Genomic DNA, 26839 nt, shown 5'->3' on the forward strand with positions numbered 1-26839 from the left:
CTAATTTTCCGCTTGGTTGAGTTTCATTTCTTTGGGTTAATGCGAGATTCCCCCCTTGTGCCTTGCTTTTGATAGCCGAACACTTGCAGACGACATACGAATGGGACTCTGCCAGAAATCTGTCTCGACTAGTTTTATTCAATATACCCCCTTAAGTTGTCAAGTAATCTATAATCCTGGTTTTCTGTTCAAGGCTGTGTTGTCGGCATTTTAGTCTTTAAATGTTTTGGCCCAACCTCGTTGTCTTGTGCCAGACGCTCCCCGAGGTCCAGGAATTGGCCGCGCGGCCGGTTTCCAAAGACCGTTCGGCGATGATCACGTACGATCCCACGCCGCACCGCGACCCGATTCTCCAGGTCGTCACCAATGTCCCCAACTTCCCGTACGTTGTGATGACGTATCGATCGCTGTACCTATTCGACTCCCGGACAAATGCTCCCATTGGAGCGCACATACGCTCTAACAACTCGCTGGAGGAGTTTGGGTCCAATTTGAAAATCAAGCGCTCTCCGAGTGGAAAACAGTTTGCGGTGGAGACTTCCAAGAACATACTTCTTATATTTACTCTACGGAGCGAGCTGAGCGACGAGCTGCTCACAATCTTCAACACAGAGGGTAAGGTGATACAGAACGGGCTGCCTGTTTTGACCGAGACGGCCAATGGTGCGAGCGGACCGGACAATCTGGTGAAGAGCTTCATTAACGTGCTTCTTAACGAGAACCAGATGGAGCTGCCGAACTATGACTACGGGCTTCGTCTGAAACTTCTTCTGAATGTTCAGAGCCCACTGGCGGACTATTTCTTCTCTTCCAATGGACACCTCCTGCTGGTGAACTCCGATCCGCATGCTTTCCAGCTGATTCAGCTAGCGTCTTCTCCGTCCCAGTCCGATATCGACGCCAAAGACGAGGGCAAGCACATAAAATTCATTCTGGTCAATGAGCTGGAGTGGTACAAAAGCAACAGCGGGGCAGTGACACGGGAATTGTTCTATAGCTACGAAATGGGCTGTTTCCTGTGGCTGGACCAGAGCGGTGGCTGCTGGATAGTCCAGAAGCGCGGCGGCACCGACAACGTGGACTTCATTGGCGAGCAGGTGCACCGTGCCGATGACGGCAGGGCTGTTAAGTGTCTGGTGAACCATTCTAAAAACCTGGCGTATTTTGGGCTCGAGAACGGGGACCTCGTGGTGGTGCAGCTGCTGCACGACATGACGGTGAAAAAATTAAAGGTGGTCAAGAAACACGTTTCGTCGCACGGGCTGCGGGATCTGGTGCTCAGCCCGGACGGCGACTCGCTGATCGCGCTGTACGAGAACGGCTGGAACGTGTACTCGACGCTGGGGAATTTGAATTTCTCGACGTACGACTACGAGAGCGCGGACTGGCTAAAGCCCGACAACATCGGGTTTCTGAACAATTTCGAGCTGATTCTCTCTGTTGGTAGCAAGCTGTACAAGCTGAACCTGATCACTCTGAACCACTCGCGGTTCCTGAGCTCGGCAACATTCAAACGGCCCGTCCTGATGGCCGCCGACCGGCTCTCGCTGTTTCGCGCGCTCGACAAAAACCTCATGGACCATTTGAAGGGCAAGTCCACAGTGACCAACAAGGAGACGAGTATTTGGCTGGACGTGATGCTGCCGCTCTCGTTCTACATCGGCAACCGCGACATCCGCTGCTGCGCAATGAGCGACGACGGGAACAACGTGTGTCTTGTTGGTAGCAGCGACGTTTTCGTATACAGTCTGCTGACCGACGAGTGGAAGGAGTTAAAACTGACCGAGAAGGGCGACAAGCCGGAGACCAACCCGGTGCGCGTTTGCACGTGGTGGAAGAACCACTTAATTCTAGGGTCCAGGACGTTTGAGACCGAGGCCAAGTCGGAGGTGATCTTATTTTCCAGCAAAATTCTGAGCAAAGGCGTTCCGTTCACGTACGAACAAATTGTGTGGGGGTTCAACTTTGCGGATACCGCGTTCGACGAGAACTTCTTGCATCTCAACATTGACTTAGCGGGCGACGAGCTGCTTGTCATGAGCGACCGGTTGAACTGCTACACGTGGAAAATGAGCTTCAGCAGCCGGGGCCCCGGCTCGAGCTCTATATTGCTGAAAAAATCCAACGTATACCAGCTGCGCAACTGCTTTGAGGGCGACATCGAGTCGGTGGTACGCAACTTCAGGGCTGTCGTGAAAATCAACGAAGAGGACCTCCTGGTGCTGTCGAATTGCGAGCTGGCGTACATCCGCAAAGAAGTTTTGTCTGTGCGCGAAAAGGTGGTTTATCACTCGTATCATGTGAGCTCTACCGTGGAGTATGTGGCGAAGCTCACCCCGACCCTGGTGGCCGTGTTTGACGGCTGCGAGATCTGGCTGTACGACTTTACGAACGAGAAAAATATGATGAAGATCCTGCCGATCGCTGTCCAGACGGGCAACCAGACGCAGGTGAGCACGAACGGCGTGCTGGTGGTGGAGTCGAACGGCACCAACTCCTACCCGCTGACGATGCTGAGCGACAAGAACATGATCTTTGGCATTGAAATTGACTCGGCCCAGGGCTCGAACCTCAAAGTGGAGCCGACGCGCAAAAACTACCTCAACAACGTGCTGGACCACTATATCCGGCTCAATCTCGAGGTGGACCAGGGCAACAACAACAACATTCTGAGCCTGTCGTCGATCTACAAGCGTTTCCACCGGTTCAAGCACTTTGTGTTTGTTCTGGAGCTGCTGCTGATGAACTACATCCAAAAAAGCTACGACGGCCAGGACGACGGGCCGGAGTACTTTGACCGGCTGATCAAGCTCATCAAAATGACGGGGATCGAGTATTCCGTGTACCTGAACTGTCTCAAGAAGATTGAGGTCCACTACTGGTCCACGTTTTTCACACGGTACTCAGAGAGTCCGCGAGACATGCTCTCCAAAATTTACAACGTCGACAAGGACTTCACGCTGTCGGCGCACTACTTCATCATCATGCTGAACTACGAGCAGACAGACGAGAAGATCGACGAGAAGGACGTCCAGCTCATTAACGACATCCTGGTGAAACTGGTGCTGACCAAGGATTTCGAGACGTCGTTCGAGCTCGTGCGCTTCATCAAGCTGATCGACGACAAGATATGCAACCGCATCATCGGCAGCCTCGAGTCGGAACTCCACACTTACTCCAACGGCCGGATAAATAAATAGAAATGAATAGACAGCTATCTAACTAGCGCCCTTGAGGAACTTGTCGATGAAGGAGTCGTTGGCGGTATGGTCGTACGAGCTGAACGGCTCAAAGTACATCATCACGTGGCATTGCTGTTTCCAGAAGTTCACCAGCTCTTGAAACTCCATCTGCGCTTTCATGTACAGCACATTCTGCACGGCCAGGTCGTTCACAAACCGCTGTCTCTCAAACTCCTGACGGATCTTCGTCTTGACCTGGGAAGCAGGCACATCCAGGTCATAGTTGTTCACAAAGTTCCGCGAGTGTCTCAGATACCGTCTATACAGGTTGAGCACGCGGATGCGCATCTCTGCGCTAGACGTGGAAAACCGCGTGGTCTCTGCAAAAGCTGTAGGAAGCGTCATATCAAGGAGAGATAAGTTATTTTTTCTCCGCTTTTTGGGGACTATATATTATTTCTCTCCAAAATAATTATTTTTATTTGTGATGGAGTCCTGTGCTATTTATCGGAACCCGTCCGTATTTGGGTTTTTGATAGGCTCCCTGCTGGCATTGGGCATCTATGTGTCCTACATACCTCAACATGTCAAGATCATCAACCGAAGAACGAGTGAGGGCCTGTCGCCACTGTTTCTGCTGCTGGGGTCCACGTCCGGGTTCTCTTCTCTTGTTAACCTGCTGCTGGTCAGCTCTCCCGCACGCACTTGCTGCTTGAGCGAGCTCAACAAGTTCCAGTGCATCTACTCCCAACTTGGGCTTATACAGGTCGCCGCCCAAGCCATTGGCTACTCGCTCATCCTGATCCTCTGCGCGTACCTCACAAGACCCCCTATAGACGTTCCTGGCTCGAACGAGGAGCAAATAGGCAAGGCGTACCGCGTATTTCTCCTCTACGTGGCTCTCAACGCTGCCCTCGCAACCTACTTCCTTTTTTTCAACGCCGATTTCAAGAGAACAATGGCTTTCGCCAAGATCAGTGGAGTGTTGTCCACTGTCCTCGCTACGGCACAGTACCTGCCGCAGATCCACACCACCTACACGCTCAAACACGCAGGAACTCTTTCCATGTACATGATGCTACTGCAGACCCCAGGCGGGTACCTGTGGAGCTTTTCGCTGTTCATGCAGCCCGGCTCGTCGTGGAGCAGCTGGCTGCCCTACTTCATGGCCGCCAATTTGCAGCTCGTGCTCCTGATCATGTGTCTATACTACAAGGGCCACAACCCAGAAGAAACGCCGTTGTTGCGATGACAGTCTAACTTCACACAGAAATTGTCTTCCAGACATTCAAGCCGTCCGTCCCCGTGCTGACCAAGGCACCGGGAATTTGCTTGTGCCATCTCACGTCCTTAACGTCTTTCTGCCAATGCACGAACAGCAGCTGTGGCGGGATGTCGGACAGCTCCTTGGACTCCTCTTTCTGCTGCATGATCTCCTCGTCGTCGGCCTCCACAGCCAGATCCCATAAGGTCACCGTGTTGTCCTCGGACGAAACAGCAACAATAGACTCGTCCAACGGGTTAAATGCAATGGAAGTGATGGCAGACTTGTGGAAATCGTAAGAGACAACAGGAGAAGGCTGGCTGCCAGGCTGGAAGTTTCTGAGGTCCCAAACGCCCCACGTTCCGTCGTCATGGCCAGATGCTAGCAGATAGTCGAGCTTGTCGCACCACGAGATCACGTTCACGTCCGTCTTGGAGGCCACGACGTTCAGCGCAGGCTTGTGCTTCTTGGATCTGGTATCCCATATCCTGACATAGCCGTCTGTTCCTGCGGTTGCAAAAACAGTCGTTTCGGACCGAGACCATTGGATGTCCTCGATCGATGCGTTACTGGCCTGATAAGCCGTTTTGTCCGTCACCCACTTGCTACCGGTGCCGTTCGTCAGGTGAATTCTGCCTGACATGTCTCCACTCAGCAGTGCACCAGAGTCTACAAGCGGCGACCAGTCGAGTCCATATCCCTCGACGTTCCCGTGGTTCTTGACTATATGCAGCGGCCGCTTGTTCTGTTTCGGGATCATGTACCCAGGAGTGTCGAAGGCCTTCATTTGCGCGCTCAAATCGAAAATCAACACCTCGGCACTCTCAGACATCGTGGCAGTGTAATACTTGCCTGTTTTCTGTGCTAGAGGAAACACACGGAGTCTGTTGGTCGTGTGGCTCAGAGAAATTGTCTCGCTTTCCAGAATAGGGTCGTGCTCGTCCTCATCGTCATCCTCGTCCTCTTCGTCCTCTTCGTCATCGTCTTTCACCAGAGTCTTGGCCAACGACGACAGCTTCATCACGATCATCTCATTGTCTTTGCTTCTTTGAGCCTGCGTGGCGGTGGTCACGTACATCGTGGCCGGGTATCCCCGTCTCTCAGAGCCTAGATTATCCGGCATCACATCCAGGGTGAGACAGGGCCACGGCATGTTCACGTTGTGCAGCATTTCATAGACACTGGGGTCTGGCTCGAGCACCTCATCTGGTCCCAGGGGTCTAGATCGATGAGGCAAATAGAGCTCCTTTTGGCCTTGAGCAGGATCTGTCTCTTCCTCATTTGCCTTTTGCAGCGCCTCCTGCACTTCCTCCATTGGCTGGTCGTTGTCTTCCTCGCCAGAGGTGTCTATCTCGATGATTTCTCCTTCACTCTCATAGTCGTCTCCGGAAAGGTCTTCCATGTCGCCCTCCACCTTCGAGCGGTAGTCGTCGACATCCTCTGCCATGTGTGTTTCTGTGCTGGCATTTGGGTCTCTCTTTGCGGAATTGCCGTCCGCAACGTCCTCCGCTGCTCTTTTGGACATGCTCGAAGATAATCTTTTTTTCAAAAAATTTTTTTTATAGCCAGCCTAAAATGGAAGTAATACATAGATTAAATTTATTTGAATGGAGAGAAAAAGCTTCCTCGATCAGGAGCCGCCGCCAGGTTATATCGCCGGTATAGGCCGTGGAGCCACTGGGTTTACTACACAGGCGGATCTGGGGGGCTCTCGACGGCTTCCTGCGGGCTCGTTTGCACCGGAGGACGACAACAACGAGGACGACGAAGAGAGATTTCTAGACGCGGATGATGACGATACAGGCCGCTTCGGCAGCATCGGCGACGACGACGACGAAGCAGACCGGATATACGATCAAATTGAGGCCAAATTGCATCGGAAAAAGGCCAGGCCCAGGAAAAGAGTGTTGAAGGATGCTCCGAAGGACGAAAACAAGGTCCAACCGCAGGATATCAGTATTGGCCAGTCCATCCGCACAATCGGGGAGGAGTTCAAGGAGTACAAGGAGAAACTTTCGGAGGTTTCCGCCGAGGACTGGCTGAACCTGCCGGACTCTGGGGATTTCACGAAACGGAATAAAAGAGCACGCAAGGAGATGCAGGAGCGCCAAAGATTTTACAGAAACTCGGATTTCGTGACGAGCGGACTACGCGATGTGGGGAGCACAGGGGACCAGGCCCTTCTGGATGAGAAGGACGTGGATCTAACTGGGCTCTCTGTTGCGAAGGAAAAAGTGCTGGCCGGACAGCTAACGAGTCTCCGAGACGACAAGGCCGAGTCTGTGGACGCGGAGACATATTTGAGCCAGCTGCAAGAGGTTCCGGGCGAGATCAGCACGGAAATCGGGGACTACCACAAAACGCGGACACTTTTCGCCAAGATGCGAGAGACTAATCCATACAAGCCAGACGCGTGGATAGCCAGTGCGCGGCTTGAGTACGAGGCGAAAAAATACAAGCGTGCGCGGGAACTGATCCAGCAGGGCTGCGAGAAGTGTCCAAAGTCCGAGGAGGCGTGGCTGGTGAACATCGAGATGAACAAACATGACGTTTCTGTGTGCAAGGTGATCGTCGCCGAGGCGGTGCGATACAACGCCAAGTCGGTGCGCTTGTGGCTCTGTGCTGCTTCTTTGGAAGCGGACAGTATATCTAAAAAGCGGATTTTGCGAAAAGCTCTCGAGTTCCTGCCACGGAGCAGCGAGCTGTGGCTGGAAGTGGTGAAGTATGAAGATGACGAGACAATGGCGCTGCGGATGCTTCAGAAAGCGACAGAGTTGGTTCCTGGCAATGTCTCGCTGTGGCTTGAGTACGCAAAGCGCGGGGACTCCAAGCAGATTCTTGAACAGGCTTTGGAAAAGGTTGACTCTGCCGATGCGCACATCCTCTGGATAGAAATGGCCAAGGAGGAGGAGCAGCGGACTGGCAACGAGGTCAAAATCGGCCGCATTGTGGAATCTTGCTTTGAACACACGTCTTTGGACAGAGAGACGTGGCTGGATATCGCGTCGCAGTGCGAAAAAGATGGCTCTTCGCTGGTAGCCAGAGCCATTGTGTTCAGCAGCATGAACCTGGGCGTTTCTGACGACGACAAACTCGATATTTGGAAAGCTGACGCCTTGGAGAGGCCGCCTGAGATATCCAGATCAATATACATGTTCATCACGTCAAACTTTCCGCATGATATCGAAAGCTGGATGAATTTCATCAAAATGGAGAAAACACTCAAACAGTACGACCAGCTCTATGTTGTTTATCAGATGGCCACTCGCGCAAATCCAAAATACGAGCTGTTCTACCTGATGTACGCCAAAGACAAGTGGAAAGAGGACGGCGATGTTGAGAAAGCAAAGGCAATTATTGCAGAGGCGCTGGAGGTGAACCCGGAATCCGAGGATCTCTGGTTTGCAGCACTAAAGCTGCGGTCTGGAGAAGAAGCAAGAGAGCTGTTTGCCAAGTGCAGAGAACTCCTCGGCGGAAAGACTGCTCGGGTGTGGCATAAAAGTGTCACTTTTGAGAGACAGAACGAGAATCGGGCAGCCGCCAAGAACCTTGCCGAGCAGGGCATCCAGCACCATCCAAAGGAGTCCAAACTGTACCTGCAATGGGGCCAGATTTTAGAGGAAGAAAACGAGCTGGCCGCGGCTGCAGAAATATACCACAAAGGAACGCTGATGTGTCCAAATAGACCGCTACTCTGGGTTCATCTCGTTCGGGCATACGAGAAGCTGGGCAATCTGCTCAAAGCTCGCTCGATTCTGGACCAGGCGGTGATTTCCAATCCGTTCAGTGACCAGATCCAGCTGGAACGTGTGCTGCTGGAAGAAAGAGCACACAATCGGTCCCAAGCCGAGCGCATCCTGGCCACTGCTCTCAAAAAGCTTCCCAACTCTGCACTGCTGTGGCGCCAGAACATCCTCTACGCAAGACCGTCGCACCGCAAGAACTTGTACACCACGGCTCTGAACTGCACCGACGACCACCCGATGATTATTCTCACCATTGCCAAAGATATGTGGCTTTCTGGCAAGATTGCGCGCGCAAAGCAGTTTTTCGATGCCTGCTACGAAAAGGACGCCGCCTATGGCGACTACTACATCCACTACTATGCATTTCTGATGAAACATGGCACGAAGGGTGAGATTCAGGAGCTCGAGGCTCGCTTCACGGAAAACGATCCGCACTCCGGCGAGGAGTGGTGTGCACTAATGAAAGACGTCCATAGGAAGGACACGGACTTGGAGTTGTTGAGAAAGGCAGCAGAGAGGGCAGCAGGGAAGACGTGATTAGACTGCAGTTGCCTGTAGATAGATGTACATTAGTTGTATTATTAATTTGGCAGCAAAATAAATCATAGCCTGTGCTTAGCCGAATATTCAGGCGCAAAAAGAGCCCCTTGTCAGTGTGGCAAGCCTTCGCCGGTGAAGCGTTTGTTAGGTGAGCAGGCGCGGTTGCAAGATGAGCGAAAGAGAAAATTGGCTGCTCATGCGTATCCTGCAACGCGACACAAAAAATGTTGCGTCGCCGCATCGGGTCAAATAATTTCTCATTTATTCTTTATTCTCTGATGAACAGATTAGTTGGCATGCGGCCCGGCTGGCGGGTGACGCCCCGCGCCACCGCACGGACGAACGCGGGACTCCTTTGGGAGGGCAGACTCTATGCGACGGTCAAGACGGACAACATCGACTGGGATCCCATGAAGACCTCAAAGCAGTTGATCAAGGGAAGGGAGTTGCAGTCGAAAACTAGCAGACGAATATTCTTTGGTCTTCTGTGCTTGACCCCCGTAGTGACGTTCTTGCTTGGTTGCTGGCAGTACCGACGTCTGAAATGGAAGAACAAGCTGGTTGCCGACTGCGAAGACAGACTCACGTACAAGCCGCTTCCGTTGCCCAAGTCGGTCACACCAGACCAAGTGGGCGATCTGGAGTACCGCAGAGTGCTTCTCACGGGCAAGTTCGACTACAGCCGCGAGGTGTTTGTGGGCCCTAGACTGGAGAACGGCCAGAAAGGATACTTATTGATCTGTCCCCTGATCCAGTCAAACGGAGCAGGCGAAGTGCTCGTCAACCGTGGCTGGATCAGAGAGGACAGGGTGATTCCCGAGAGCAGACGGCTGCAGCACCTCTCGTGTCCGCAAGGCGAAATCACCATCGAGTGTCTGCTGAGAGTTCCTCCGTCCAAGGGCAGATTCCACATGGAGCACGAACAGGGCTCGAAACTCTACACGTACCTCGATCTGGACGCGATGGCAGAGGAATTGCACTCACGGCCGCTCTACGCCGTCGCCATCCAGAACTTTAAGGACCATCCGGAATGGCTACCGGAGAAAGAGCAAGAGAGCAATTCATGGTGGAAATTCTGGGCCAAACCGCCACCTCCTAAGGAGGTGGTCGCACAGGATCCAGACGCAGAGTTTAGTCCTTTGCAGTTCATGAGCGCAGGCGTGCCTCTGGGAAAAACGCCGACCGTGGACTACACGAACAACCATATGCAGTACATGGTCACGTGGTGGGGTCTGTGCTTCATCTCCACCATTTTGCTGCGCGTGGTGATCAAGAACAGCAAGGTGATCAATCCAAAGATGGAAAAGATGGAGAAGCTCAAGCACGCCAACAAGTACCTGGGCTAGTCTGTACATAATATTACTCGTCTGACATCCGTGCACCGATGCGTAGCGACGCGTATTTGCTTACGAAAAATAAAAAACACAGTATTTCTGTTGATGAGACCGTTGGAAAACGAGGGAACGAGCTCGCGGCTGCCGATAGTGCGGCCGGCCACGCCGAACCAGAACCGACGCAGCATGCGGTCGTCCAACCTGATAGGCACGTCCACGTCGCCGGCGTCCAAACAACAGCACTATCCTCTATCGTCGCCTTATCGTTCGCAGCACAACCCGCCCTCTCTGTCGACTCCGGGGTCTTTAGCGCAGAGCGACTCAACGGAAGCCGCGCAAGACGGAGCCCCAGCATCTGGCGAGTCCGATCTGCCGTTTTTCGACAAGGCCCGACAGTTTGAGTTCATCGACCATCTGGACAGTATCCACATGAAACTGTTGAAGCTGAACGAGATCCACGAGTCGCTGACAAATTTCAACGAGTCGTTTGGCTCGTTTCTGTTCGGTCTCAATATCAACGCATGGTGTGTGAATTTTGAAGAGGCACCAATTCCAAAGACATGGAACCAGAAACAGCAGTTGGACGAGATCCAGACCAAGATCGACTCTCTGCAAGCAGAGGTCGAGAAGCTCGAACGAGAACGCAAAGACAGAACGACTATGCCTCCCCCAGGGCCCGGTAAAAGCGCGCAGACAAGACAAACGCCCGCCAGACGATCGTATCTTCGAGGCAGTAGCCGCGTCGCTCCAAGCTCTACAAGACGCCAGTCGTCGATTCCGAAGCTGGTGAGATCGCATTCGTCGTCGCTGAACCAGACGCCGGTACAGAAACCGGCCGCAACGCCCGGCAGCAGACTCAATCTGTCCTCTGCGAAAAAGTCAAGCGTACGACCGGGAAGCTCGCAGGAGGACGAAAAATGGCAAGTGAAGGGACGCAAACCTTTTAGATGAATACATAATCACGGCTTAGGAATTTTCAAGCTCTTGCTAATCATCAGGCAGCCCTGGACGAAGAACAGCCCGCTGAAAGGGTGCCACTCATAGAATTTGCCCTCCCACAGGAGTCCCCATGGCAGATTGGCGGCGGTCCACTGCTTGTAAACAAGGAACGACATCAAAAACACGAGCCACATGGATGAAGGAATCGGCAGTCCCTCGAAATACTTGGACTTGCCGGTGAAGTCCTTGGGAATATTGGAGACGGTGACGTTGAACCTGGCGAGCCTGCCGAGCCCGCAGAGAACGCAGAAGGTGAGACAAAGGGCGTCGAGAGTCGTTTGGAGCCCTAGGGCAAACGCAATCGAGGCGGGAGCAACTCCGAACGAGATCAGGTCTGCGAGCGAATCGAGCTCCTGGCCAATCAGAGAGGCCTTGTTTCTGAGCCTGGCGACCTTCCCATCAAAGAAGTCGAAAAACAGGCCCAGCAAAATGAAGAAGATGGCTCGTTGCACGTAATGATTCTGATTCGTTAGCGTGAACCTGAGACAGGAAATGATCGAGTAAAAACCACTAAAGCCGTTCAGCATCGTGATGAAGTCGGCCATGTGTAGGTTTCTAATGAACGACAGATGTCTGCTGTCCGAAGTGAATGCTATAATGTCGGTTTCGTTGGGCGGAGGCAGGGGCTCGTCGGTCAGAGAGAAGATTGAGGACATCGACGAGGACCGTCTGGTCTTGATGCTCTCTGTGGCCGCACCTTCAGAATCAGAGGCGTCAGACATCGCCGACTCCGGCGGTGGAATTGAGGCTTTTTTAGCGGTTCGAGACGGCCTTTGGGACATGGAGAGATGAGCAGAAGCAAGCAATAGCGGTGTGTTTATTTTATTTCTTTTAATAACACAACAAGCCGGTGTACGGGTGCTGTAAGGACTACACACTTCTCACCACCTCGTCGATACATTTGGCCACATGCGTGACGTTGCCCTCGTTCAGCCCGGCAATGCTGGCTCTGCCCGAGCTGACCAGGTACACGCCGTGCTTCTTCTCTAGTCTCTCGACCTGCGCCGGCGTCAAACCGGTGAAGGAGAACATGCCCTGTTGCTCGACGATGTGCTTCCAGGAGCCCGGGGTGCCGAGCTTCTCGAGCTCGGCCGTGAGCGTCTGGCGCATCTCGGAGATTCTCGAGCTCATCGTCACCAGGTCGTCCTCCCACTGCTTCATCAGCTCGGGCGTGTTGAGGATCAGAGACACGATCTTGGCTCCGTACGCTGGCGGGTTCGAGATCTCCGCCCGGATGATCTTGGACAGCTGCGAGTGCACCGCCCTGTTGAGCGCTGCGCTGTGTTCTGGCAGCACCACGTGCACGGCGCCGACTCGTTCGCCGTACATGCCGGCGTTCTTGGCGAACGACTGGCACACAATGACCGGGAAGCGGTAGTTCTTGTCGACGGCCTCGCGCACGGCCCACGCGTCCTTGTCGAGCGACCCGGACGAAAAGCCCTGGTACGCGGAGTCGAACAACGCCAGATGCTTGCCTTTCTCGATTGCCTGCAGAATTGTGAGCCACTGGTCCGGCTTAGGGTCGAGCCCGGTCGGGTTGTGGGCGGTCGCGTGGAGCACGAACACAGAGCCCTCTGGAGCCTGTTCTATGGCCGCCACAAAGCCGTCCAGGTCCAGCGACCTGGTCTCGTTGTTCCAGTACGGGTACGAGGCCGTCTTTAGGCCAAGGTACTCGAATATCTGCACATGGTTGGCCCACGTAGGCTTCGAGAGGTAGACGACAGGAGGCTCGCTGGCGGTCTTGGACACGTAAAAGTCCTTCAAGAACTTGCCCGCCACGTGCAGGGCGCCGGTGCCCGACAGCGTCTGGATAGACACGAGTCTGTCCTCAACAATGGCCCTGGACTGCTTTCCGAGGATGATCCGGGCAGCAGCGTCGGTGAACGCCTTGTAGCCGGAAATCGCCAGATACTCGTGGTTGTACTCCTTGGAGTTCTGCAGCAGGTTCTCGGCGAGCCTGACAGAGGGCAGGATCCACGGCTTGCCGTCGTTGTCTCTGTAGGCCCCGATGCCCAGGTCGACCTTGTTGGGGCGCGGGTCCTCGCTGAATCTGGCCTTGAGACCAAACAATGGGTCTGGCGGCAGCTGGGGGATGTTCTCGATGCTGAAGGATCTTGCCATGGTAGAGAAACGGGAGAAGTAATTGTTTCGGATTGTATCCTATATAAGGAATAGGCTACCCGGGGTGGAGAAATGTCGTACTGGGGCGGGGAGTTACCCGGCCATGGGGCTGGAGACGGCGAGGCGCGCGGAGGGCAGCAGCAGCGGCCCGGCGGCGGTGCCAAAATAAATAAATATTTTTCTACAATTATTAATCTACGGCATGGACCTTCTGGGCGACATTGTCGAGCACGACACCGCCACAGAGCCCCAGGCGCCTGGTCCCGCGATGTCTGGGCCCGCCACGGGGTTCCCTGTCGCGGGCAAGAGAAAGCCCGTGCAGCGACGGAGAACGGCAGAGAGCCCCCCTCGCGGACTTTCTGAAAAAGAGCAGATCCACCTCGAAAACATCGAGCGGCTGAGCAGAATGTCGGAGGAGGAGCGCGAGCAGGCAAAGGAGGAACTGGTCAACACGCTGGACCCGAAAATCCTGCAGATGCTGCTGAAAAGAGCAGAACGAGACAGCGACAGCGACACGGCCGCGAGCCCGAGCCTGAAACCCGCGCTGCGCAGGGACAGCGTCTCGTCGGCGGACAAGAAGGTGCGGTTCAACAACGAGGCGTCGGTCAAGTACGTCAAGCCGTCGTCGCCGCTGGCGATGCCGAAGTCGAGCAAGGAGGACGAGGAGTGGGAGGACATCGAGTACCTGGACGACGCGGGGCCGAGCTTCGAGGAGGCGCGGCGGCTGAAGCAGGCGTCGGTGCATTTTCCAAGGCCGACCGGCGAGAAGCTCGAGAAGCTCGACATCAACGACCCGGACTTCAACGACAAGCTGCACGAGAAGTTCTTCCCGGACCTGCCCAAGGACCCCAAGGCACTGGAGTGGATGAGGCCGGCGCCGGAGACGCCGAAGCAGGTGACGTACAGCGCGGTTGCGGAGCTGCGGTTTGACCTGAACGGAGACCTGATCACGTCGGAGAACATACAGAAGCACGCGCAGGCTCCGGAGCTGCACCACCACGCAGCAAACCCCGAGCTGCCCGGGTACACGCTGGCAGAGCTGGCGCACTACCTGCGGTCGGCGTTTCCCGGACAGCGGTGCATTGCGCTGCGCACGCTGGGCCGCGTGCTGTACAAGCTCGGGCAGGCCGCGTACGAGGTGGTGGACGAGGACGAGCAGCAACAGGACGTGGCGCAGTTCGAGCGGCGGTGCTGGGGGCTGGTGCTCGACCTCAAGATCGTCGACATCATCAGCGAGTGCGCGTCGGACCGCCAGCGCAACCTGAGCGTCAGGAACTACGCGATCGAGGCGCTGTATCTGTGGAAGCAGGGCGGCGGCGACCGCAAGATGCAGGCGGTGCTGGACGCGCGGGCGGCGGCTAGTCGTCGAGCTGGCTGATCTGGACCTTGTTGATGGTCGAGTTGAGCCGCTCGTTGCGGATCACCTTGTAGTAGTGGTCGGTGAAGTCGACGGCGTTCATGGCGCGCAGGAACTTCTCGTCGTGCGTGATGACGATGAGCTGGAAGTTGCGCTGCGTCGCGCGCTCCTGGATGATGCTGGCGAGCGCCCTGGCGAGCGACACGATGTTGTCGTCGTCCAGGTTGGTGGTGGGCTCGTCGAGCGCGATCATGCCGAAGTTGAGCCCGAAACACTCGGCCAGCGCGAGCCGGATGATCAGCGCCGCCAGCACGCGCTGGCCCGCCGAGCAGCGCCCGCGCATGTCCAGCTCGGTCCCGTTCTTCACCATGACCACGCGGTAGTTGTACGAGCGCGTTGCTGCCGCCGTGCTCGACTTGACCGGGTCTGCCCGGACCATGATGCTGTCCACGTCGTTGCCCATGTACGTTTTTTTCCATAATTCGTCAACTATCCGGTTGATCTCCTTCATCTTCACCTGGTGGAACTCCATCACCGCCGAGTCGATCGCCCTGTAGTACGTCGTCAGGTCCGTCACCATCGACAGCTTCGTCTGCAGGCTCGCGTACTCCTTTGCGTACCGCTCGTCGATGTCCCTGTAGTCGCGCTGCAGCTCGTGTTTCACCGACTGGATCTGCCGCGCCAGCTGCGTCATCTCGCCCAGCTTCGTCGAATACTCGCTCTGGAGCTGTGTCTGGCGCGCGCGCAGCTCCTTGCTCTGCGCCACGTACTCGCTGCGCCGCGACTCGGCCTGCTGCTGCGCCAGCTCCGCGATCGTCGCCCGCACCTCGCGCTGCTGCTGCTCGAGAGCCAGCAGGTCCAGGTTGTAGCGCAGGTTGCGCTCCGCGTTGTCGGCGTCCTTGAGATCGTTCTCGAGCTGTCGCAGCTGCGCGCCCAGCTGCGCGAGTTCGGCCTCGTCGCGCGCTATCTGCTCGCGCAACCGTGCAGACTCCTGCTCGAACGTCGTCTGGCCGGCATGCTTCTGCTCGAACTCGCTGATTTGCGCGTCCAGCGCCGCGATCTGCGCCTGCGTCTGCCGCAGCTGCTCGAGCTCCGGCCGCAGCCGCGCCAGCTCGTCCTCTCCGCGCCGCTTCACGTCGCCGTAGCGCTCCTGCTGCGCCGCCTGGCTCGCCCGCAGCACTGCAGCAGCCTGCTCCGTCCGGTCCAGCGTCGCGCGCAGCTGCCCGATCTCCGTCTCCAGCTCCTGCAGCGACTTGCGCACGTTCACGTTGTCCAGATCCGACTTCTCCAGCTCGATGATCGCCAGCCGCCGGTCCTTGATCGTGCCCTCCAGCCCGACCACCCTGCGCGAATACTGCTCGCGCTCGGCAACGTGCCGCTCCAGCACCAGCCGCAGCCGCTTCGTCTCGCTGCTCGTCTGCGCCTGCGCCAGCTCCAGCTCCTCCATGGATTGCAGCTGCCCGCCAAACAGAGCCACGTCGTCCTTCAGACCCTGCAACTGCCGTTGCAACGAGGCCTGCTCGTCCCGCAGCCTTGCCACCTCGTCCACCACAGGCAGCAGCGCCGCGAGCTCGGACTTGTGGGCCTGCTGCCCGTCCAAGGCGCGCTGCTCGCTTTCAAGCTGCTGGCGCGCAACTGCTTCACGCTCACGCGCAGCCTCCAGCTGCTTCTGCAGCTGCTCCAGCTCCACAGTTAGCTTCCGGTGCCGCTCAACCTTGCCCGACACCTCCTTGAGCCGGTCCAGCTTGTCCCGCGCAGCGCGCAGCGCGTCTTCCGCTGAACTGTCGCTCTCCAGAACACTCGTCTGCTTAGCGAGCAGCTCCAGCACCCGGCTCTTCTCGTCTGCCGCGCCAAACTCTCGGTGGCACAGCAGACACGCGTTCTTTTGGTCGATGAGGTCGATTGCGCGCTTGTTGAAGCCAATGCAGTACTCGCGCACCTTGAAGCTGCCGTCGCAATCGCTGACCTCGTACTCGGCGTCCTCCAGCAGCTCTTCAAACTGTGCGAGCGGCGCAGCGCCCAGAACCGCGCGAGTATCTTTCTCGAGCGTGGCGAGCTCGTCGCGCGAACTAGCGAGCTGCTGGGCGCAGTTGCGGTGTGCGATCGCCGCCTCATTCAGCCTCTCGCGCAAATCCTGCGCTCGGCCGGCTTTCTCCAGCACGGCGGCCTCGGCCTGTCTGTAGCGAGCCACGAACGCGTCCACATCGCGCGTCTCGAGCCGCGAAAAAGCGCTCTCCAGCTTCTGCTCCACGGCTTCCAGGCTTTTCTGTAGATAATACATCCTGGCCATGCTGTCGGACTGTCTGCCGGCCTGGCTCACCTTCCGCAGCAGATCGTCCTGCTCCAGCTCCAGCTGGCGGATCTGTTTCTCGGTCTGGGCGATTTTCTCGTTGATAGCAGCCAGCGGGCTCGAGTCGCGCATCTGCTGCAACTCCAACTCCGCGGCAGCCAGCTCGGCACGCTCGCGCTCGAGCCGCGCCTGGTTTGAGCTCGAACGAGACAGAATCTGCTGGAACTTGGAGCGCTTCGTTTCCAGCGCGTCCACGTCCTTGCGCACATACTCAGAATGCTGTGCCTCGCGCGCAAGCTCCTCCTTGAGCGTCGTCAGCTCAAACTCCACGTCCTCGAGAGCAGCCTTGTGTGCGGCCTCCTTGGCGGCGTACTCGCCCGCAAGCGCGTCGAGCCGCGCCCGGTCCAGCTGCTGCTCGAGCCGCTGCTTCTCGCTGCGGTTCTGCTCGTGCCGCTCGAACAGGCCGCGCAGACGGCCCTCCTCGCGCACGGACGTGTTGTACTCGTCCCGCGCACGGGCGAGTTGCGCGCTTCGAGACTCGACCTGCGCGCGCAGCTGCTCAGCAGCGGTCCTCTTCTCAACGAGCACGCCGGCAAAGTTGTCGAGCTGCTCGCGGATCTGGCTGTCGGGCAAGTCGACGCGCGTCGTGGTCGAGCGGATCACGTCCATCTGCTGCGCGAGACCGCTCTCCTGCTGCCGCAGGTACTCCAGACGGCTGATCGTCTTCTCGTAGTCCTGGTTCGTCGCAAACAGCCGGTCGGCCTCCTTGTTGACCGCCTCGATCTCGCGCGCAAGCGTCTCGGACTCGGCGTTCAGCCGGTCGACCTGCGCGTTCAGCTCGGCGACCTGCGCCTGCTTGTGGTGCGCGCGCGCGCGGTCGTTGCGCAGGTGCTCCACGGTGTTGTTGATCACGCGGATGTCGACGTTCATCTCCTTCTGGATGGCCCGGAAGGTCTCCAGCACCTTGATAAACTTGACCGAGTCGAAGATCTCGTCGAAGCGCTTCTTCAAACTCGCCGAGTCGCTGATCGGCCACAGACTCTCGTCCTGGTGGCAGAAAATGACGTAGTTGAGCACGGCGCGCGAGACGCCGAGCTGCTGCGGCACGGCCGTCTCCATGTCGGCCATTTTCGACGTGACGGTCTGCTTCTCGCCGTTGTGGATCGCCACAAGCTGGTTCTCGCGCGTTTTGAAGCTCGTGGTCCCCGTGCGCGCGTTCTTGAACGCGGCGAGCGACTTGGTCAGCACCATGCTCGTGCGGTTGACGTTCTGGAACGCGAGCTTGACCTGCGCCTTTGTCTCTGTGGCGCCCGTCATGCTGGGGTCGTTGACAAAGGCGCCGTTTTTCGAGTTGGGAGGGAGATCGCCCGTGGTGGCGTAGCGCAGGGCCTCGATGATGCTGGTTTTGCCCGAGCCGTTGGCGCCGACAATGAGCGTGAGCGGGCGCTCGAACTGGATGGTCTCGTGCGTGTCGCCGCTGAAAGAGCGCACGCCGGACAGAGACAGTTTGTAGATGCTGGCCATGGGAAGGGAGTACTTACATAAGCGGGTGTGGAAAAAAAAAAAACATGAAAATTTGGGCATTTTCTGCGGCAAGAACAAAGCTCCACACACGCTCTTCTTTTGCCCTGTCCAAACTGTTCATGACGACGTGGGTGCAGCCAGAAAAATTGCCGGACGCGCCGCTGGTGCTCTACAACACGCTCACGCGGTCCAAGGTGCCGTTTGTGCCCAGCTCCGGCGACGAGGTCACCTGGTACAGCTGCGGGCCGACCGTGTACAACTCGTCGCACATGGGCCACGCCCGGAACTACGTGACCATAGACATTAATCGCCGCATTTTGCAGGACTATTTTGGGTACAACGTCAAGTTTGTGCAGAATGTGACCGACATCGACGACAAGATCATCATCAAGGCCAGACAGGAGCATCTGTTTGGCGAGTTTGTGCGCAAGCACGGCTCCGTGGACTCCCAGTTGCGCGAGACGGCGCAGCGCGCGCTGGAGGCGTACGTGGCGGCGAACCTGCCGGAGTACGACGGCGCCGTGCCCCTCGACGAGTGGGCGCGCTCGCTCGACCTGGCAGCGCTCGGTCTGCAGAAGCCCAAGCTGCCGATGCACGTGAAGGCGTGCGTGGCCGCCAGCGAGGCCATTGCCCGCGAGACCGACCTGGCGGCGTTCCTGGAGCACACCAAGGACGTGATTGTGCCCGAGCTCGACAGAGAGCTCGGCCACACCGTCACGGACCCGGAGATCTTCAAGGCGTGCTCGTCGTTCTGGGAGCACAAGTACGACGAGGACATGGCCGCGCTGAACGTGCTGCCGCCGACGATCGTGACGCGCGTGTCGGAGTACGTGCCCGAGATCGTGGCGTTTGTGCAGCGGATCATCGACAAGGGCTATGCGTACGCCACGAGCGACGGGTCGGTGTACTTCAACGTGGCGAAGTTCGACAAGGACCCGGCGCACGAGTACGCCAAGCTTCAGCCGTGGTCGAAGGGCAACCTGGAGCTGCTCGAGGACGGCGAAGGGTCGCTGTCGGCGGCGCAGGGCAAGCTGAACGCGTCCGACTTCGCGCTGTGGAAGGCGTCCAAGGCGGGCGAGCCTTCGTGGCCGTCGCCGTGGGGGCCTGGCCGCCCCGGCTGGCACATCGAGTGCTCGGTCATGGCGGCCGATTTCGTCGGCGACAAGCTCGACATCCACTCGGGCGGCATCGACCTTGCGTTCCCGCACCACGACAACGAGCTGGCGCAGAGCGAGGCCCACTACGACTGCAGGCAGTGGGTCAACTACTTCCTGCACACGGGGCATCTGCACATAGAAGGCCAGAAAATGTCCAAGTCGCTGAAGAACTTCATCACCATCGAGGAGGCGCTGGCCCGGTACTCTGCGCGGCAGCTGCGGCTGTGTTTTGCGCTGGTGCAGTGGAACAACGCGCTGGACTTCAAGGAGAGCTTGTTGAACGAGGTGCGGTCGACGGAGTCTACGCTCAGCAAGTTCTTCAAGAACGTGCGGGCGCTCAAGGCCGACACCGACCACCGCCTGCGCGCGGGCGAGGTGATCTCGAAGAAATACGGGGAGCTCGAGAAGCGGCTCGTTGCGGACCTCGCGCAGTGCAAGAAGAACGTGCACGCGGCGTTCTGCGACAACCTGGCCACGCCGCAGGCGCTGCGTGCGCTGCTGGAGCTCGTCAACAGCGCCAACAGCTACATCGGCGCGGTCGGCGCAGATCTGCGCGTCGAGCCGCTCGTCCAGTGCGCGCTGTACATCACGCGGATCCTGCGTGTGCTCGGTTTCGACACGAGAAAGGACGGCCTTGGCTGGGAGGACGAGCAGGCCTCAGCCGGCTCGGGCAACCTGGAGGAGGCGCTCATGCCGTACCTAAAAGTGCTGTCGAACTTCCGGGACCTGGTGCGCAGCTCGGCGATCGCCAAGGCAGACTACAAGGTGTTTTTGGACGCCACCGACACGCTCAGAGACAAGGACTTGCTCCAGCTGAACGTTTCTCTGGACGACCGTGCTGGTCAAGGAGCCCTGATCAAGTTTTTAAACGAGAGCGAAAAACAGGAGCTGCTGAGACAGCAGGCGGAGAAAGAGCAACAGCAGCTGGAGAAGGAGAGGCGGCGGCTGGAACAGCTGCGGCTGAAGGAGGAGAAGGAGAAGGAAAGGCTGGCCAAGGCGAAGATCGACCCGGCAGAGATGTTCAAGACCGGGGAGTACAGAAAGATATACTCCGAATGGGACGAGAACGGGCTGCCAGTGAAGCTTGCGAGCGGGGAAGAGGTGACCAAGAGCGCCAGGAAGAAGCTGGCGAAACAGCAGGAGCAGCAGCGTCGGCTGTTCGAGGCCCATAGGTAAATAGATGGTGTATGCAGTAAGCTATTGTCTGAATCTGTGAGATTCCGATTTTGGCAAAAAACGGCTACAATTCGCAACCTACTCCGGCGCCACTAAATCGCGGGGAGAAGGAACAAAATAATCGCGAGACCGTGGTGGGCAGTACGTCATTTTGAGTGGCTCGGTGCACATGACTCATGAATCACCAAACAAGTGGTGCGATTTATTGACTGGGGGTGCGCACTACATGCAATAACCCTGAGGGTAATAAACCAGGGAAGCTCACCCTTTGCGCATTCCAGCAAGCGCTGTACAAGTTTCGCACACCAGCAGTGTCGGTGGTCCGGTTTGGACACCCTCACGGAGACGTACACTCCGCCGGACTAGGCTCCGAGCTGAAACTTCTGCAACCCGTTTTTTTTTACGGGTTGGCTCCGTAGAAACCCGGGCACAAAATGTCCGCGTGATGATTTCCCTTTAAGTGCCCGCGCTACGGAGCAGCGCGCAGTGCGCATGGGGCCAATCAAACGCATCGGACCACCGCCCAATACAGCGTCATGTCCGCAGCAAACTCGACATGGCATCCAGCCTGGGCCCTGCTTGTCGGGTCCATGTACCCCATCATTTCCCAGTGGCTCATCGCGGGGCATCTTGTTCCCGAACCGGAAACTCTTACACGGTCCGGACTTACGGACATCGGAGTTCCCCCCTCACAGTCCCGCACCCCATAATATGTCCCTCCAGCATTATTGGGTGCATTTCCGTGGAGACTACCCATGAGGTTATTGCATTGTGCTATAAATCGGGCGGATTTCCCCCCAAATCTCAATTTCATGTCTATCCAGAACTACGCCAAGTCCAGAGTCCCCATCACGGACCTCTCCAACTACTCGCTATCGCTCAACGACAACATCCCCACCTACAGTGCACCGCTGCCCAGCGTGCCTCGCATCAGCCCTCCCACGCTGCCCAAACTCTCGCTGCCAAAGCCCGTGCCACAGGCACCAAAGCAACTGGCGCCTAAAAACCCGCCAAAGCCATACTCCAAGCTCGACCTCCTGCTGCAGACAGCAGCCATGCACAGCGTCCAGAGCGAAAAACCAGCCAATCAAACCGCCACGCCTAATTACGTCTTAGATCCGAAAACGACGCACGCCTCGCCCAAACTCGAGATTTCGAATCTCGTCATCCAAACGACGCCTCAGCAGAGCTCCGCGCCCGAGCTCACCTCCATCAAGCTGGCGTCGCCGTCCGCGGCGTCCAAACGGCAACGGTCCGGCCCCTCGTGCGACTGCTGCCGCGCGCGCAAGATCAAGTGCGACTCCGAGATCTTTGTGCTCGCCGAGCTGCCGGAAACGAGGGCCGCAGCGGCCGCCAGCGGCTCCGAAATCGCCAGCTGCAAGTTCCTGTACGAAGACGAGAACAGGTACCAGTATTTCGAGATCGACACGTCGCAGTACCAGCACCAGCGCTTCAACAGCAAGCTCAGCCGGTTCCGGTACCTCAAGTTCAAGCCGTGCTCTGCGTGCCACTCTAAAAAGCTCGTGTGCTGCTTTTCCAAGGGGTTCACCAGAAACGACATAATTAAGTTCAATAAGTCCGAGCGCATGCACCAGACGCCCGAAAAGGACGAGCCCAAGGACGAAGTCGCGCTGCCGATCATGGTGGGCCCCTACGGCAAGCACCCCAAGAAGACCTCGTGCAACACTTGCAGGTTTAAGAAGATCAAATGCATCAAGCTCGAGAACAACCCGTCCTCAGACTGTCTGGGCTGCTCGAAGAAACATTTGGAGTGCGCATATGTGTAGCATAGATACCTTAATGATTATGAAGCATGACCCGATCCTGTAGATGAAGCACGTCAGTCTGCGTCGGACTTTTTCGTGATCGGCAGCTTGAGGTGTTTGGGCATTGGCGGAGGCGCCATCTTGGGCGGCGGACTCATCTTTGGCGGAGGCGGAGCGAAAATCGGCGTGGTGCCCAGCTTCATCCCTGGCGGAGCGGCAATAGCCGGCGCAGACGAGGAAACAGCCGTATCTTCGGCCCTAGGGCCAGCCGTGGGCGCAGCACCAGGCCACTCGATCTGCGTCATCTCCGGCCGCCCGTGGCCTTCGGCCTCTCCCTCCAGGTCGCGCATCATCATCTCTAGGTCTCTGCCGTGTCTTGCCGTCTCCTCCAGGTCCGCCCTACAGTCGCGGGCCAGATGGCCTATGTTGCCGCAGCGAGAACACACCAGCGACTGCGCAAAGCTCTGCTTCCCGAGATTCGGACACTCGTACCGCCTGTGGCCCTTCTCGCCGCAGTTCAGACACAGTTTGTCGTCCGACGCCCGCAGCGTGCCGTTGAGAATCGCAAGCTGCTTGAGCTGGTCCCGCTTGTGCTCGTTCTGGCCCTCGGGCGCGCTGATCGCGCCCTGGATGATCTCGCTGCACAGCTTCCTGGCCTTCAGGATCTTCTCCTCCGAGTCGGCGGTGATGAGGCAGTGCAGGTCGTCGTCCAGATTATTTTGGTCCGGTCGTATAAGGGCCGTGTTCTTGCCTTCTTTCACCGAGCCCTTGCCCCTGATGCCGATCTTGGCGCCGCTTTTCTCCTGGATTTTCTTCAGCGTGTGGCCCCGCGGCCCCATCAGAAGCCCGATGAAGTTGATTTCAGGGTGCTCGCGCGCCGGGATGTACAGCTTGTCGCTCGTCTTGGTCTGTCTGCGGAAGTCTGGCGGAGGCCGGTAGTCGGGGATGTTTCGCAGCGCGTTCTCTATCAGGCGGCCTCTCTCGGTCTCAAAGCGTCTTCTGTAGCGCTGCTCGCGCGTGTTGGTTCTTTTCCCGCTCGCATCGTACACTGGTGGCGGAGACGGAGACCTAGTTCTTGTGGGAGGCACAAACGAGTCTGTCTGAATCATGCGGTTGATTTCCTCGATCCGCACCATCACCTGCACGGCCTCGAGCTGTTCTGGTGTAAGGGAGACATCGAGCAGCGTTGGCACTTCGATCCCGTCCAGTCTCGCGACTCTTTGCGGCTCCCCGGAAAACATGCAAAAATAATTTTTTGTACATTTATTTTATTTGTTCAATCAAATTATCTGCCATGGCTCCTCTTCAGCAAGTCTCAAGACACGGCGGCCCAAACAAGTGTTTTGGTCTTTTCCAGAGCGCGCTGGAGTGCATGACCAGCTCCACCATCGCCGACAGAACAGAATGCCTGCCGTTGCGCCAGGACTACATCGAGTGTCGCAAGCACCGTCTGGAGACGTACAAGATGTTCATCGTGGAGAAGCACCTGGAGGAGCGCGAAGACCTGGACAGAGACGAAGTCGGCGCGCCGTACCTGAAAAGACGGGACTTTCTGACCCCGAAAACGCTCGGCCTCGCGGACGGAGACGACAAGCCGATCCTCACCCACAAGTTCTAGGCCGTGAGGGGAAGCCCAGCACTCTAAGTATTTATTTTATTTTATTTATTCACAGATCTCGTTATAAATCGCCGTCCGTCTCGCTTTCGCCTATACTCTCGTTGAACACCGCCAGATTGTCCTCCTCATTGGAATCGGGCTCCATAATGTTGTAGTCGTAATTCGTCTCCTGCGCCTTGGTGCCTATCACGTTGGCCTGGAATTTCGTCTCGTCGTCCTTTCTCTCGGTCTCGTCTTTCTCGTAGAACTCGATCTTCAGCTCGTGCACTATGTCGAAGCACTCCGCGAGCAGCGCATTCAGCGTCCCCTGGCCCTCGGGTATCTGCCCGTCGATCATAAACTTGCCGTCCTCGCGCAGGTTGTCCACCGACGCCAGCTTCATCTGGTACGGGTACAGCTCGCGGATCGACGAGATGCCGCCCATGCGCTTCAAATCCAGGAGACACCGCCGCACCGTGGTCAGCTGGTTGTGCAGCGGCTGCAGGCTCTCGCTGACGGGCTCAGAGCTCTCCAGAAGCTTGTAAATTATGGCGTAGCACCGTCTGAGCAGGTACAGCAGTACAGCCTGTCCGCGCAGCTCTTTCTTGCCAAAGTAGCCGTCCACACGCAGTTTATCGATCTGGTTGAGCGTCCGCTGGTAATTGAAGATGTCTGTTGTTCGGAGGACCCATCTTCTGGTCACCAGCAGGTTTTCGAGCGTCGACTTGAGCTTTTCCAGCTGATTGTAAATATCTGCGAGCTCGGGACTCACCATGTCCTCGCCGATCTTCATGTCCTGGATGAGATAGTGGCAGTCGTCGATGAGCCCCTTCAGCACGCCCTCGCCCTTGGGGTGCTCCTCTTTGGAGAACTCCAGCTCGCACGCGAGCTGGATCTGCTCCAACTGGTTGGAAAACACCTTGAGGTCGTCTCTGTTGGCGGCATCGTCGCTCGTGATCACCTCCAGAATGCGGTACTTGAGCGTGATCAGCCGGTCCATGATTCTCTGCACGTTTTTGGGCAGCTTGTTGATCTTGTCCTCCAGCACTCTGTACTCTTTGTAGGACTGCTCCAGCTTGCTCTTGAGCAGGCTCAGCTCTTCCGAAGACGTGGTTTCGTCCGAGTTGACGATCTTGGCAATCTCGTCCAGCCGGTCTCTGATCGGGTCCAGGTCCTGGTGCGTGTAGATCTCGTTTTCGTTCAGGTGCTCGAGCAGCCGTTGCACAGTGGACAGCGAGGCGTACGTAGCGGGCGCCGTGTTCTTCAATCCGCACGTGACAAAGCACAGACTGAGCAATTGGAAAATCTCGTCCACCAGGATGTCCACCTTGTTGGGGTACTCGCCCTCGGCGGCCCCTTCTGTGGACCGAATCGCCCGCAGTTGCTCGACTTTGCTCAGTACCTGGTCGTAGATTTCGCCTATGCTCTTGGAATTCATGTATGTCTTGTGGTCGCGCTTGATGAGCGAAAGCCGTTGCCGGATGGCGGTCAGCTCATCGTATACGGCCTTTTCGACAGGCGGGACGGTGGTATGCATTAACAAATAGAATAAAATAACTGGCACTTTTTGAGAGCTGTTTTTTTCTGACCGTCGATCGACGGCGCCCGACGCGGTCGCGCGCCGCCGACTCCCCATTCCTTTTTCACTCCTTTAAAAACTTTTTTAAAACAACAGGCTTCTTCACGCTCAACACATCGCCTGATTCTTTCGTTTTTCAGACTTCGCGTGAGCGCGACACCGGACTTTCGTTACAACATGAAGACAAACCTATATGTTCTCGCTTTGATACCCGCGTCTTCGGCGTTGTCCAGCATCGGTTGCTTTTCCGACATCCCTTCCTCCTATGTGTCCATGGGCACCTACACCTGGCAGTCGAGCTCGCATTGCTCGTCGGAGTGCTCGTCCTACAAATACATCGCCCTGACTAACGGAAACGAGTGCCACTGCGGCGACGACCAGCCGCTGTCGTCAGACTCCTCAAATAGCTGCGACACCGCTTGCGACGGGTATCCGTCTGAGATGTGCGGCGGCAGCAACGCCTACACGGTCTACGGGCTGAGCGACGACGACACGTACGACGACTCGTCGAGTCTGGCCGCGTCGTCGAGCACCGGCTCTTCCGGCACGTCCTTCAGCACGTCGTCTCCGGCCTCGCCGTCTTCCGTCTCCTCGTCGTCCTCGTCGACCATCGCACAAACAACACAATCATCCAGCTCCTCCAGCTCCACACAGGAGTCCACGTCCTCCACAGAAACACCCACAACCAGCTCGCAGAGCTCGAGCTCGTCCACGCCTCCAACCGCGACCGCGGCGGTGCTCACGTCGACGGTGAGCGAGGAGGGCTCGAAACAGACCACGGTGGTGTACATCACGCAGTCCACAAGCCTGGCGTCTGCATCCGCTACAGCAGACTCGAGCCCGCGCTCGGGCTCCAAGTCGTCGAACAAGGGAGCCATCATCGGAGGAGCCGTGGGGGGCGCTGTCGGAGCGTCGATCCTGATCGGCTTGGTGTTCTTCCTGGTCTTCCGAAGACGCCACAACAGCGGCGACGACACCGCCGTGGACGATCTCGCGTACGAGGAGGCCCTCAAGTCCAACCGCGATCCTTTCGCCTCTGCGGAGGACGACCTGTACTCGTCGGACAACGGGTCTGGCTCCGGGCGAATAATGCTCGGCCGCAGACGCCTGAGCGACGGCTCGCTCGCCGACGCGGCCGACTACTACAAAAAAGTGCTCAAAGTCGCGAATCCGGACGACGATAAGAACTAGGCTCAACATTCTGTTT

The 26839-nt window shown here is 57.2% G+C and overlaps 18 protein-coding genes across 18 annotated transcripts; 11 read left to right on the forward strand and 7 right to left on the reverse strand.

Moving 5' to 3' along the window:
* Positions 1-221: 221 nt before the first annotated feature.
* Positions 222-3200, forward strand: KL911_004621 (uncharacterized protein; the record flags this gene model as incomplete). The annotated part of the gene is made up of 1 exon (XM_043199933.1): positions 222-3200. One exon carries the CDS (start codon positions 222-224, stop codon positions 3198-3200), a length of 2979 nt encoding a protein of 992 aa, XP_043052523.1.
* Positions 3201-3218: 18 nt separating this feature from the next.
* Positions 3219-3587, reverse strand: KL911_004622 (uncharacterized protein; the record flags this gene model as incomplete). The annotated part of the gene is made up of 1 exon (XM_043199934.1): positions 3219-3587. The coding sequence occupies one exon, from the start codon at positions 3585-3587 to the stop codon at positions 3219-3221; it is 369 nt and encodes a 122-aa protein (XP_043052524.1).
* Positions 3588-3660: 73 nt separating this feature from the next.
* KL911_004623 (uncharacterized protein) lies at positions 3661-4307 on the reverse strand (the record flags this gene model as incomplete). Its single annotated transcript, XM_043199935.1, has 2 exons — positions 3661-4179; positions 4272-4307. 2 exons carry the CDS (start codon positions 4305-4307, stop codon positions 3661-3663), a joined length of 555 nt encoding a protein of 184 aa, XP_043052525.1.
* Positions 4308-4444: 137 nt separating this feature from the next.
* KL911_004624 (uncharacterized protein) lies at positions 4445-5971 on the reverse strand (the record flags this gene model as incomplete). Its single annotated transcript, XM_043199936.1, has 1 exon — positions 4445-5971. The coding sequence occupies one exon, from the start codon at positions 5969-5971 to the stop codon at positions 4445-4447; it is 1527 nt and encodes a 508-aa protein (XP_043052526.1).
* Positions 5972-6053: 82 nt separating this feature from the next.
* Positions 6054-8729, forward strand: KL911_004625 (uncharacterized protein; the record flags this gene model as incomplete). Its single annotated transcript, XM_043199937.1, has 1 exon — positions 6054-8729. The coding sequence occupies one exon, from the start codon at positions 6054-6056 to the stop codon at positions 8727-8729; it is 2676 nt and encodes an 891-aa protein (XP_043052527.1).
* A 199-nt stretch (positions 8730-8928) lies between these two features.
* Positions 8929-10078, forward strand: KL911_004626 (uncharacterized protein; the record flags this gene model as incomplete). The annotated part of the gene is made up of 2 exons (XM_043199938.1): positions 8929-8976; positions 9095-10078. The coding sequence occupies 2 exons, from the start codon at positions 8929-8931 to the stop codon at positions 10076-10078; spliced, it is 1032 nt and encodes a 343-aa protein (XP_043052528.1).
* Positions 10079-10171: 93 nt separating this feature from the next.
* On the forward strand, positions 10172-11017 carry KL911_004627 (uncharacterized protein; the record flags this gene model as incomplete). Its single annotated transcript, XM_043199939.1, has 1 exon — positions 10172-11017. One exon carries the CDS (start codon positions 10172-10174, stop codon positions 11015-11017), a length of 846 nt encoding a protein of 281 aa, XP_043052529.1.
* A 180-nt stretch (positions 11018-11197) lies between these two features.
* Positions 11198-11857, forward strand: KL911_004628 (uncharacterized protein; the record flags this gene model as incomplete). The annotated part of the gene is made up of 2 exons (XM_043199940.1): positions 11198-11510; positions 11652-11857. The coding sequence occupies 2 exons, from the start codon at positions 11198-11200 to the stop codon at positions 11855-11857; spliced, it is 519 nt and encodes a 172-aa protein (XP_043052530.1).
* A 78-nt stretch (positions 11858-11935) lies between these two features.
* On the reverse strand, positions 11936-13186 carry KL911_004629 (uncharacterized protein; the record flags this gene model as incomplete). Its single annotated transcript, XM_043199941.1, has 1 exon — positions 11936-13186. One exon carries the CDS (start codon positions 13184-13186, stop codon positions 11936-11938), a length of 1251 nt encoding a protein of 416 aa, XP_043052531.1.
* Positions 13187-13388: 202 nt separating this feature from the next.
* KL911_004630 (uncharacterized protein) lies at positions 13389-14116 on the forward strand (the record flags this gene model as incomplete). Its single annotated transcript, XM_043199943.1, has 2 exons — positions 13389-13474; positions 13555-14116. 2 exons carry the CDS (start codon positions 13389-13391, stop codon positions 14114-14116), a joined length of 648 nt encoding a protein of 215 aa, XP_043052532.1.
* A 428-nt stretch (positions 14117-14544) lies between these two features.
* On the reverse strand, positions 14545-18357 carry KL911_004631 (uncharacterized protein; the record flags this gene model as incomplete). The annotated part of the gene is made up of 1 exon (XM_043199944.1): positions 14545-18357. The coding sequence occupies one exon, from the start codon at positions 18355-18357 to the stop codon at positions 14545-14547; it is 3813 nt and encodes a 1270-aa protein (XP_043052533.1).
* A 119-nt stretch (positions 18358-18476) lies between these two features.
* On the forward strand, positions 18477-20690 carry KL911_004632 (uncharacterized protein; the record flags this gene model as incomplete). Its single annotated transcript, XM_043199945.1, has 1 exon — positions 18477-20690. The coding sequence occupies one exon, from the start codon at positions 18477-18479 to the stop codon at positions 20688-20690; it is 2214 nt and encodes a 737-aa protein (XP_043052534.1).
* A 169-nt stretch (positions 20691-20859) lies between these two features.
* Positions 20860-21449, forward strand: KL911_004633 (uncharacterized protein; the record flags this gene model as incomplete). Its single annotated transcript, XM_043199946.1, has 2 exons — positions 20860-20882; positions 21110-21449. 2 exons carry the CDS (start codon positions 20860-20862, stop codon positions 21447-21449), a joined length of 363 nt encoding a protein of 120 aa, XP_043052535.1.
* Positions 21450-21502: 53 nt separating this feature from the next.
* On the forward strand, positions 21503-22477 carry KL911_004634 (uncharacterized protein; the record flags this gene model as incomplete). Its single annotated transcript, XM_043199947.1, has 1 exon — positions 21503-22477. One exon carries the CDS (start codon positions 21503-21505, stop codon positions 22475-22477), a length of 975 nt encoding a protein of 324 aa, XP_043052536.1.
* Positions 22478-22530: 53 nt separating this feature from the next.
* KL911_004635 (uncharacterized protein) lies at positions 22531-23697 on the reverse strand (the record flags this gene model as incomplete). The annotated part of the gene is made up of 1 exon (XM_043199948.1): positions 22531-23697. The coding sequence occupies one exon, from the start codon at positions 23695-23697 to the stop codon at positions 22531-22533; it is 1167 nt and encodes a 388-aa protein (XP_043052537.1).
* A 53-nt stretch (positions 23698-23750) lies between these two features.
* On the forward strand, positions 23751-24074 carry KL911_004636 (uncharacterized protein; the record flags this gene model as incomplete). Its single annotated transcript, XM_043199949.1, has 1 exon — positions 23751-24074. The coding sequence occupies one exon, from the start codon at positions 23751-23753 to the stop codon at positions 24072-24074; it is 324 nt and encodes a 107-aa protein (XP_043052538.1).
* A 61-nt stretch (positions 24075-24135) lies between these two features.
* KL911_004637 (uncharacterized protein) lies at positions 24136-25868 on the reverse strand (the record flags this gene model as incomplete). The annotated part of the gene is made up of 2 exons (XM_043199950.1): positions 24136-25637; positions 25844-25868. 2 exons carry the CDS (start codon positions 25866-25868, stop codon positions 24136-24138), a joined length of 1527 nt encoding a protein of 508 aa, XP_043052539.1.
* Positions 25869-25905: 37 nt separating this feature from the next.
* Positions 25906-26823, forward strand: KL911_004638 (uncharacterized protein; the record flags this gene model as incomplete). The annotated part of the gene is made up of 1 exon (XM_043199951.1): positions 25906-26823. One exon carries the CDS (start codon positions 25906-25908, stop codon positions 26821-26823), a length of 918 nt encoding a protein of 305 aa, XP_043052540.1.
* Between the last annotated feature and the right edge of the window lie 16 nt (positions 26824-26839).

This window comes from Ogataea haglerorum (assembly GCF_019207285.1).
Source record: "Ogataea haglerorum isolate 81-453-3 chromosome Unknown 81-453-3_NODE_15_length_226208_cov_100.181872, whole genome shotgun sequence".
NCBI classification, from domain to species: domain Eukaryota; kingdom Fungi; phylum Ascomycota; class Pichiomycetes; order Pichiales; family Pichiaceae; genus Ogataea; species Ogataea haglerorum.